General features: G+C 36.5%; 1 protein-coding gene across 3 annotated transcripts in view; it reads right to left on the bottom strand.

Annotated features, from left to right (window-relative positions):
* Positions 1–10,629, bottom strand: part of LOC136034113 (uncharacterized) — a 32,120-nt gene extending 21,491 nt beyond the window's left edge. The window contains exons 1-2 of one of the 3 annotated variants that reach the window (XM_065715280.1): positions 10,526–10,629; positions 6,876–7,018 (exon numbers count right to left, since the gene is read on the bottom strand). In XM_065715280.1, coding sequence (XP_065571352.1) covers positions 6,876–6,881 — 6 coding nt within the window. In that variant the 5' untranslated portion in view covers positions 6,882–7,018; positions 10,526–10,629. Of the gene's footprint in view, positions 1–6,875; positions 7,245–10,525 lie in introns of those variants that run through there. The other 2 variants (XM_065715262.1, XM_065715271.1) reach the window with 2 other exon arrangements.
* Positions 10,630–12,043: the final 1,414 nt, after the last annotated feature.

The following is a 12,043-nucleotide window of genomic DNA, read 5'->3' as shown; positions in this document are numbered from 1 at the left end:
ACGTTTTTTAAAAAGGTTTTTAAATTAAAATAGCCTTGGATATCAAATGTCAAAAAGCGGGATGAGAATTGGTCACGCTCATCCTTCACTCCAATAGATACAGCAATAAAATTCACATCCCATTTCAAATAAAGCGGTTCACCAGAATGTTAAGTTTATCAAATAGTGAGAGTCATTATTACTAATACATATGTGCATATATTGTTTTAAAATCAAATGATTTGGTTTATAAAGATAATTGCAATATGGTCCCTCCATTGTCTAGATTGATAGACGTGGACATTTAATTCTTTAATTTACAGACATTTAATTCTGCAACTGTTATGGGGCGGTGAGAGCCGCATTGAGGGGGTCTTTTCCTTTCTTTAATACCGGCGTGACAACCCCAACACAAAAGGAATCTGGTACTAAACCGCAAGTGAAGATCATATGGTATACCAGAGTGAGATGCTCGAGGACCCTTTGGCTGCAATGAGCTAAATACATGCCACAAACTTGGTCAATGCCTCGCGAGAACTTCTTCTTTGCTTTAATTATCGCCGCCCGAACATCAGAAACCCGAGAAACCCGTTACCACACAAACCCGAGCAAACAGCTACCACAAACCCGAGCAAGCGTTTGATTCTGTTGATAAAAGAACTTTAGCAAAGGGTTGTTCTTATATGGTACACCAGACAAATACACTAAAGTTAATGATGCTATGTACGTGAATAATACTGTTGCGGTTAAGGTAGAAAATGAGGCGAGCAACTAGTTTCGTATTAAACCACGAGTTAAGCAGGCCTGTTTTCTATCCCCCTTTATATGGATAATTTTGATGGATTTTAACCTTAAGAAATACAGGAAAGACAATGAAAGACTACGAAATCAAAGGGGAGGAAAAACACTCCTGGACTTAGATTACGCTGGTGATTTAAGCATCTTAGATGAAAGTGGGAACAAAAGGAAGGAAGTTTTAGAGGTTTTGAGGGTTCAAAGTGCTAGAATATGCTTGAAAATAAATATTAAGAAGACTAAGTAACTAAGGCGAGAAATAAGTAGAGTTGAAAATGAGGCATTGGGTAACGAAAGGATTGATCAAGTGGACAGCTTCACTTACCTTGGAAGTATCAGCCAGTTCGTGGTAACGAACTATAGTAAGGAGCTGCCCGGCTCAATAGTAACCGAAACACTAAAAAACGGAATTTTGATACCACTAGTTACATAAAAAGAATTGTATTTCTATACTGGTTTTAAATATTTAAGTTTCGTCAAGTTTAATCGTACCTATCAAAAGTTATGAGTCTGAGAAAATTTGCCTTATTTTGGAAAAGACTGTTATTAAAGAATCTTAACGTAATTCACACCATCAGATTCAGCGTATCAGAGAACCGTACTGTCCAAGTTTCAAGCTCCTATCTATAAAAATGTGGAATTCTGCATTTTTTGCCAGAAGACGGATCACGGATGCGTGTTTATTTGTTTTTTTCTAGGGGTGACTGTATCGACCCAGTGGTCCTAGAATTTCGCAAGAGGCCTCTTTCTAAAGGAAATTAAAAGTTCTAGTACCCTTTTTAAGTGAACAAAAACTTGGAGGGCCCTAGGCCCCCTCCCACGTTCAGTTTGTTCTCAATGTCACCGGATCAAAATTTTGAGATGGCCATTTGGTTCAGCATAGTCGAAAAACCTAATAACTATGTGTGTGGGGAGGGCTTAATCCCCCACAGTCCCAGAGGGAGCGGCAGCAAGTTACAAACTTTGACCGTCGTTTACATATAGTAATGATTATTGGGAAGTGTACAGACGTTTTCAGGGGAACTTTTTCGCGCGGGGGGTCAGGGGGAGAGGGATACATGGGAGGATCTCTCAATGGAGGAATTTATCATAAGGGAAGTGAATTTCCATGAAGGGGTCACAGGATTTCTTAGCATTATTTAAAAAAAAACAATGAGAAAACAATTAAAAAAGTTTTTTCAACTGGAAGTAAGGAGCAGCATCAAAAATTAAGACGAACAGAAATACCCCGCTCTTTAAGCTAAAGTATTTTTAGTAATTTGACCTGCTTATTCTACGCCCTTTGTGATTCAGGGGTCATTATTAAAGAATTGGAACAAAATTCAAGCATTAATGCAAAGAGTGAGGTATTAACGAGGGGGTGAGCCCCCTCATGTACATAATAAAAATATATAAATACATAAGTTCGTTACGTAAGTTCATTCTTAAGTTATATATATATTTATTACTAATAAAAGTTGTATTTTTAGCTAGACCTCCTCCCTCACCCTTTTTTTTATCAAAATCATCCGATCAAAACTATGAGAAAACCATTTAGCCAAAAAGAAATTAATATACAATTTTCGTTTTAATTATTCATGAGCGGTGAGCCAAACAAAACATACATTAATTCTAAAAGATTTCTCAACTGAAAGCGAGGAGCGACATTAAAACTTCAAACGAACAGAAATTACTCCCTATATGAATGGGGCTGTCCTCTCCTCAACGTCCCGCTCTATACACTAAAATTGTTATTGTTTTAAAAAGTTGAACTGTGACAAAGAGTCAAACTTTACTGTAAAGAGCGGGACGTTCAGGAAGGGAAGCGGCTTTCATATATGGAATAATTTCTGTTCGTCTTAAGTTTTACCGTTGCTCCTTACTTTCAGCTGAAAAAACTTATTTTTTAATTTAATTATAAGTAAAGACGGTGGTGGTAGCGAAGGTGTTAAAAGTGGAATGGCAGAGGCTTAGGATGTTTTTTCAAAGTTAACATTTTTCTTGGAAGAATAGGAAGATAAATTTGCAAACCAAGATTAGAATATTGGAAGCCACAATGATAACAGTGGTCAAATATGGCTCTGAAGCATGGGCGCTATGAAAAGCGGATGAAGATTTGTTAGATGTTTTCCAGAGTAATTGCCAACGGATTGTTCTGGGTACCCGGCTGACTGACCGTATTTCAAACAGTAGGCTGTGCGAAAAGTGTTGTTCAATCCCAGTTTCTAGGGCTACAATGAGAGAAAGGTTAAGATGGCTAGGGTACGTTCTACGAATGAAGGATGACTAATTCCCAAATATTATTTATTTTTTTTTGACAACCGTTTAGGGCTAAATGGAAAGCAGTTCGTTTGCGGTTAGGGCGGCAGAATGTCACAAAGAAACATTTAAAGGAAACGAGAGCTTCCTGAGCGGGAGCCTTTGAATAGACTGGGATGGAGGAGCAGCACGCATAGCTATATTGGTCTTAAGTGGCTTGGTGTTTCGGTAAGTTCTTAGTAATAGTAATAGTAGTAGCAGTAATTTCAGTAAAGCGCTGCGTTTCTAGAATACTACGAGCATTGAGAAATATCATCAGTTCCAACTTTGCTCTTTACTTCCCTCAGAAGAACTCTTTTTTTAATTAATTAAACGCTTAAATTTGTATCACGTATCGATTTCCTTGGTACTTTTGAAGTGACTATTTTTCTAAAGAAGATTCAAAGTCTTGAAACCTTAAACAAAATTTCCGTGTCTATCATAAAGTTTTGCTAGCTTTGCAAGTTCATCAACCCTTCTATGATTCACTTCTGATTCCTGAGTCCAAATTTACCTTCCCGGTATCAAAAATGCATTAGGACCAAGAGCATTCCAAAAATACATGAAATTTTGTCAACAAAGTAATGGAAGCCGAGTTCTAAGACTGGGAAGAAGTGGTCCTTGTCGACTTTCTAGAAGGTTGAAGGGAAAAATGAAGATAAATCTCGAAAAAATCAGTAGTAATAATGAATGTTGTAAAACCATTTAGTGATCGATTGTAATGGAAAAATCAATAAACAATCAAATAATTCTGCTTATTTGTGTTATGTCCTTGTGTTATCAGAAATATGATCCATGTTTACATGGATCCATTTAAGTTTCCCTGCAAAATGTGAAGTTTACAATAAATAATTGATTTTTTTAAACATTATTATTGTTAATCGTTATTGTTTTTGTTATTTTTATTGTTAATTGTTATTGTTATTTTATATAAACAGCTGATTTTCCCTCCAAGACGTGAAGTTTACAATAAATAGTTTGTTTTCCTAAACATTATTATTGTTAATTTATTGTTATTGTTATTGTTAATTGCTATTGTTATTGTATATAACCAGCTGAGTTTCCCTCCAAGACGTGAAGTTTACGTAAATAGTTTGTTTTCCATACTATACAAAGCAATACATGCTTGGGCACTGAGAAAAGGAATTTTAGGATAAACTAGGTGAGTACCCAGATCACTGTAGAGAGACATGGTTTAAAAATTTCCAATTGTATATTATAAATTTCTTTACAGTGACTCCGACATTGAAACCCGTAGTCAACCTGCGTGTGTTCCCCAGGGAGAACCTCCAACAGGTACGACTCTAGTTCGGCATTGTGAAGGGACACGCATGCACGGAGAGGTGACGCATAAATGGGAGACAATAACTACGGCAATCAAAGGGGTAAAATTAACCTTGACTGGGCTGCCCACTTAATTGGACAATCTGTCTTGGCTTTTTTCTACAATTGGCCATGACTTTGACTTTTCCCACAACTATTCCCTTTTTTTAAATTCAAAAATCAACGGATTGGGTTTAGGGTGTAAAGTTTTAAATAAGTTTAATACCAATGCAGAACAGGCAGGAAAACATGTTCTCTTCTATATTAAAAATGATTTTTCATTTTTTATAGTACATCGATTTCCTTGGCCCTCTAGAAGCAACATTTTTTTAAAGATGATTTTCAAGATTTTCAAAACAATGGCAAAATTTTCCTATCTAACTTATTTCACTATACATCCCTCCTGTTCACCTTCTATAAACCGAAAACTCCAGATATGCAGGAGTGAATAGTAATAAACAAAAAAAAATAACCTGAATGTAACCTGACAAATAAAAAAAATCACAGAAAAAAAGATGCACATTAGGTTCTTAGTACTATGATTTCTCTATAGACTATAAATTACAAATAGTTTTACAAAACAAATAGTTTTACAAAACAAATAGTAAAAATAAGCAAATAATTTGAATAAGTTAGTATAACAATAAGTAATCTGTCTTTTGATGTAAAACTTTGAGCGGCTACAGAACCACATGCCTAAACTTCTTCAACCCCTAAGTGGCACGTGGTTGGGGTCAGGCACGTAATTTGCTATGGGGAAGAGGGTGCTTTTAAGACCTCAGTTTGCCCCCAGGCCCCAGTCTTCCCCTAGACCAGAGTTTTACCCCCCTTCATCTGAAATTTAATATCTCCAAAAATTCAGTCAAAACTAAGATAAGCCTGCATAATTAAAGCATTCACAGAAATGGGTCGTTTTCTTTAATACATTTTTACATTTCTATTGCTCATTTTTAAGTTTTCTCTGTCATTTTCGTTTGATTTGGGAAAATTGGCTCCAACTTCCCCCCCTGGGACTTTGAGAAAATTGCATCATTCGTTGGAGTATGGATTTAGTGATCTACTAAGAATGTTATTGAAAACCATGAACTGGATGACCTCTATTGCTTTTTTAATCAAATTTCTTGAGAAAATACCTTCCTGGATCATGCCCTAAAAATGCACGCATCACATTTTGAAAAACACTGAATTATCTGAAAAATAATCAAACAGGTCGTGGTAACGAACTGTAAGTAAGGAGCGATCCGGCTATTATGTTGATTTCAATTATATAAGTTTCGTTAGGTTTAGTCGTATCTATTAAAGGTTATATGCCTTAGAAAATTTGCCTGATTTTCGAAAAAAAGGAAACGTTCCCTATAAGTCATAAATTCTTAATGAAAATCACACAATCAGATTCAGCGTGTCAGTAAGCTCTACGTTAGAGGTTTTAAGTTCCTATCTGCAAAAATGTAGAATTTCGTATTTTTTATCAGAAGAAAGATAAGGGACGCGTATTTATTTGTTGTTTTTTTGTTGTTGTTTTTTTCCAATGGGTGATTGTATTGACCCGTTGGTCCTATAATATCGTGAGAAGACTCATCGAATGGAATTTAAAATTTCGAGTTCTCTTTTTAATTGACCAAAAAGATTGGAGGGCAACTATGCCCTCTCCTTCACTTTTTTTCCCAAAATCGTCCGATCAAAATTTTGGGATAGCCGTTTTGTTCATCTTAGTTGAAAGGCCCAATAGTTGTGCCTTGGGATATAAAATATTCCCCATAGCCCGAGGAGAAAGGTCTTTAAGTTATAAAATTATGAAAGTGGCAGTTACTTTCTTGGTTTGATACTGGCAGCTACAAATTGTAAATGTAAATATTTGTATATTAAATATTTTATTTTAATCTATTTTAATTTCATACATATTTTTTAGTTATATTTTTTAGTTTTAGTTTCTAGTTTCCTTTTTTTATGCTGAAGACTCCTTATTACAAACGGGTGAAATATTCGTTGGATTTTTGTTATTTCTCTTCGCTTTAACTTATTCAAATTTACTTTATTTTGCCTTAATTTTCTTGTCAATTACAAAAGTAACAGCGATAAAATAACATTTATCGGCCATAGAACCATTTGCCGTCCTCATATTCATGTCTTTCTTTTTTATCACTAGTCAAACATTTACCTGTTATTAGCCTCTTTCAGTAGAGACCAGTATGGAAGCTGCTGCTTTCTAGCCCAAATTAGCAAGCTGCTACCCCAACTTTAAATTCAGAGAAGCCCAATCAGCGTACCAAAAACCGGCTTTAGTTTTACCCTGGAAATCTAACCCTAGTAATCCTAACCCTTTATCCTAGTAAGTATCTGATAGCTGTTTTCAAAGGAAATTACGTAAGGTATCAATCGCCATGAACGAAAATCCCATAAACTATATGCATTATTTGTTTTCGTCAACTTTTCCTTTGGGGTAAATATGGCATAGAAAAAAAGGAAAAAAAAAGAAAAGAAAGGAAATTTGGACTACTTACTAACATAGCGCATCTGTTTTACTCCCAATAAATCTTGTGACTGAATAAAATAGGATTGGAATCTTACAGTGAGATTTACGGTATGTTTGTCACTGACAAAACAATTACGGTATTTCAATAATATCCTGACAACTAAAGATGAGCTGAAACGAAGAAAAAAGAAAAAATTATTGAACCGCGAAATAGTATTTTTACAGAAATTGTAACGGCTTCTTCTGTTCTTTCATTCAATTCTTTCTGGGTTCAAACTTATGCCTAAAAAAATAACTAATTAATATATTAATTATCATTAATTAATTAATGAAAGAGGCTAATTAATTAAACAGCTCGTGGTAACGAACTGGAAGTAAGAAGCGACACGCCTCAATAGTAGCCGAAACTCCAAAAAACAAAGTTTTGACAGTAATAGATGTATAACAGAACTGATTTTCTTATACTAATTCATAATATATGAAGTTTATTAACTTTAATGTGACCCATCAAAAGTTATGGGCCTGAAAGAAATTGCCCCATATTTGAAAAGGGGGTACAACCTCAAAACCTCAAGCAATCTTAATGAAAACCATACTATCATTCAGCATACTTAAGAACTCTATTATAGAGGTTACAAACTCCTAAATACAAAAATCTGAAATTTTGCATGTTTTGGCAGAAGAAATATCGGCGGATGAGTGTTTATTTGTTTTTTATGGCATTTGGTATTAACCAAGTGACATATAGCAATCGCAAATTCCGTCGGTCTGTCGGTCCCGGTTTTGCTACTTTAGGCACTTCCAGGTAAGCTAGGACGATGAAATTTGGCAGGCATATCAGGGACCGGACCAGATTAAATTATAAATAGTCGTTTTCCTGATTTGATCATCTGGGGGGAGTGGGGGCCCGTTAATTCGGAAAAAATAGAAAAAATGAAATATTTTTAACTTACGAACAGTTGATCAGATCTTAATGGAATTTGATGTTTGGAAGGATATCGTGTCTCAGAGCTGTTACTTTAAATCCCGACCGGATCTGAAGATATTGGGGAGGAGCTGGGAGGGGGAAACCTAAAATCTTGGAAAACACTTAGAGTGGAGGGATCGGGATGAAACTTGATGGGAAAAATAAGCACAAGTCCTAGATACATGATTGACATAACCGGAACGGATCTGCTCTCTTTGGGGTAGTTGGGGAGGGGGGGTTAATTCTGAAAAATTAGAAAAAATGAGGTATTTTTAACTTACGAACGGGTGATCGGATCTCAATGAAATTTGATACTTAGAAGGATATCGTGTCTCAGAGCTCTTATTTTAAATCCCGACCGGACCTGGTGACAATTGGGGGGAAGTTGGGAGGGGAAACCTAAAATTTGGAAAACATTTAGAGTGGAGGGATCTGGATGAAACTTGGTGGGAAAAATAAGCACAAGTCCTAGATACATGATTGACTTAACCGGAACAGATCCGCTCTCTTTGGGGTAGTTGGAGGGCGGTTAATTCTGAAAATTAGAAAAAATGAGGTATTTTTAACTTATGAACGGGTCATCAGATCTCAATGAAATTTGATGCTTAGAAGGATATTGTGTCTCAAAGCTCTTATTTAAGTCCCGACCGGATCTGGTGACATTGGGGGAAGTTTGGGGTGGGGGAACCTAAAATGATGGAAAACGCTTAGGGATGAAACTTGGTGGGAAAAATAAGCACAAGTCTTAGATACATGATTTACAGAATTGGAACAGATCCACTCTATTGGGGGGGGGGGGGGTTAATTCTAAAAAATTAAAAAAAATGACGCATTTTTAACTTACGAAGGAGTGTTCGGATCTTCATGAAACTTCATATTTAGAAGGACCTCGTAACTCAGATCTCTTATTTTAAATCTCAGCCGGATCCAGCGTAATTGGGGGATGGGGGCAGTTGGGGGGACCGGAAATCTTAGAAAATACTTAAAGCAGTGAGATAGGATGAAACTGGAAGCAAAGAATTAAAACCTATCTAAGATACGTGACTGCCATAACCGGACCAGATCTGCTCTCTTTGGGGTAGTTGGGGGGGGGGGGGGGTAATTCTATAAAAAAAATGAGGTATTTTTAACTTAGGAACGGGTGATCGGATCTCAATGAAATTTGATATTTAGAAGAATATCGTGTGTCAGAGCTCTTACTTTAAATCCCGACCAGATCTGGTGACATTGGGGGAGTTGGGAGGGGGAAACCTAAAACTTGGAAAACACTTAGAGTGGAGGGATCTGGATGAGACTTGGTGGGAAAAATAAGCGCAAGTCCTAGAAACATGATTGACATAACCGCAATGGATCCGTTCTCTTTGAGGTAGTTGGGGGGGGGGTTAATTCTGAAAAATTAGAAAAAAGAGGTATTTTTAACTTACGAACGGGCGATCAGATTTCAATGAAATTTGATATTTAGAAGGATATCGTGTCTCAAAGCTCTTATTTTAAGTCGCGACCGGATCTGGTGACATTGGGGGGAGTTTGGGGTGGGAGAACCTAAAATGATGGAAAACACTTAGATTGGAGGGATCGGGATGGAACTTGGTGGGAAAAATAAGCAGAAGTCTTAGATACATGACTTACATGATTGGAACGGATCCGCTCTATTGGGGGGGGGGGTGTTTAATTCTGAAAAATTAGAGAAAATGACGAATTTTCAACTTACGAAGGAGTGATCGGATCTTAATGAAATTTCATATTTAGAAGGACCTCGTAACTCAGATGTTTTATTTTAAATCTCAACCAGATCCAGCGTAATTGGGGGGAGGCAGTCGGGGGGTACCAGAAATCTTTGAAAATACTTAAAATGGTGAGATCAGGATGAAACTGGATGGGAAGAATAAAAACCTGTTTAAGATACGTGACTGACATAATCGGACCGGATCAGCTCTCTTTGGTGGAGATGTGGGGGGGATAATTTTGAAAATTGAGGTATTTTGTAACTTACGAAAGGGTGACCAGATCTTAATGAAATTTGATATTTAGAAGGATCTTGTGCTTTAAAGCTCTAATTTTGGATTCCGACCAGATCCTGTGACATTGGGGGGATTGGAGAGGGAATCCGGAATTCTTGGAAAACGTGAAAATTGGGGTATTTTAATCTTACGAATAGTTGATCGGATCTTAATGAAATTTGATATTCAGAAGGAATTCATGTCTCAGAGCTCTTATTTCAAATCCCGACCAGATCTTTTGACATTGGGGGAGTTGGAGGGGGAAATCTTGGAAAACACTTTGAGTGGAGGAATCGGGATGAAGCTTGGTGGATAGAATAAGCAAATGTCCTTGATACGTGATTTACGGAACCGTACTGGATTCGTTCTCTTTGGGGGAGTTGGGGGTAGGGGTTCAGTGATTTGGCGAGTTTGGTGCTTCTGGGCGTGCTAGGACGATGAAAATTGGTAGGCTTGTCAGGGAGCTGCACAAATTGACTTGATAAAGTCGTTTTCCCAGATTCGACCATCTGGGGGGCTAAAGGGAGAGGAAAAATTAGAAGAAATTAGGTATTTATAACATACGAGTGGGTGATCGGATCTGAATGAATTTTGATATTTAAAAGGACATCGTGACTCAGAGCTCTTATTTTAAATCCTGACCGGCAGTAAGCCTCTTATTTTCCTTTTAAATCAATCTATTGATTCATAGAATTTTGTTAGAGCTCATACCATATGATCTCTTGGCTCTTAGCTCTTCATGCCTCGTCACAAGTGCCATATGAGCTCTTAGCTCTTGTTTTTTCCAGTAATGATCGTCTCGAACCAGTGATCCTAGAAGATTAGGAAAGAGTTCATTTGATCTGAAATTGGAAATTTAATTTAATTTCTTTCCCCGTACTTGGTACAAAACTTGGTACAAAATTATGATTATTATGTTTGAGCACGGGGTATCGTTGATTCTGGGCCTCATCTCTAAGATAAGAAATAGACATTATTCTGGTGGGACTTAACTTTTTTGTCTATTCTATGAATACACAAAAGTAAAAAAGAATTTGAAGAAAAATTAAGAGGCATTGGGAAGAATCCTAAGTTTGATAGGCTCAAAAATTTTTGTTGAAGAAAAAGCAAATCTAAAAAAATATTGTGACAGTAGCAATTATTATACTTGTAAGCAGTTTTCAATAGTGAACCAATCGTCTTTTTATTTGGAAATTGGGGGTGAAGTATGCTATGTAACATGAAACCAGTCAACAGTTAATGCACAGCCTTTTGGGGTTGGGAATATAAACACCAATTCTGGGAATTTCATAATGTTATCCATTTCAGTGCCCCTACAAAGTTCCAGTGATCGGTTAGTTATAGAGAAAAGGAGACAGAAAAAGAAGACACGTTCAGGTATCAAGCACTTTTCATAATTTCCAAGAAATTGTTTCGTAATTAATTTTAGAGTTGAGAAGAAAATAAGTAGCTCCTATCATTAACGAATCTGCTTTGTATTCGAATGAATTTTTTCATTTGGTATTTTTTTTCAAAACTTTATTTTACTTTCCACTTGCAAAGGTGACTGGATAGAGTATTCAAGAGGGGGGTTTTAAACACTAGTATGAGGATTTACCCCCACTTCAGCTTCAACTTCAGATATTTCAAATTTTTCTCAACTTCTCTTTATCACTAGTACGACTAAAATATTTAAAGTTTTACAATTATATTTTGTAAACCGCCTTACCCGGGTTAACGTTTCTCTCTGTACGCGAGCTAAGGAATTTTGGTTGTACTTGTTTGTCTGGAATGGCTTTGTTCGAATTTTTGATTAGGAGGTAAGCTTTTGAGGAATGACACTTATACTATAGGATAGACAGGTCATTTTTATACATGTAGACATTTTTTTTCATTGCTTCATCCATGGTGATTTGCCAGTAAAAGGGCAGAAAATAGTGGAAATCCGTCAAAACTAGTGTTCAATGTCAATAAACACCTTTTTTCTAGGAATTTAGATCTTCAATGTCCACTTTTATTTTTGATTAGTGAAATCCAGTACTTGTGCTTTCAGAAAATGTGTGTTTGATGGGTAAATTTTAGGATTTGTTGATTTTCCACGGAGAGACTTTTCCATGGGAAAGGAAGTTTCCTGGGGGGGGGGACTTACAGGGGCAATTTCAACTAGTTCAGTTTTCTTGAAGTCCTAAAAGTAAATCCCTTCAAAAGTAATACTCGGTCTCCTAGTGCTGCATGATGAAACTGATAACA

Source organism: Artemia franciscana, chromosome 2 (assembly GCF_032884065.1).
Source record: "Artemia franciscana chromosome 2, ASM3288406v1, whole genome shotgun sequence".
NCBI lineage: Eukaryota > Metazoa > Arthropoda > Branchiopoda > Anostraca > Artemiidae > Artemia > Artemia franciscana.
The sequence above is the reverse complement of the archived record's forward strand: the minus strand, read 5'-3'. Positions and strand labels throughout refer to the sequence as shown.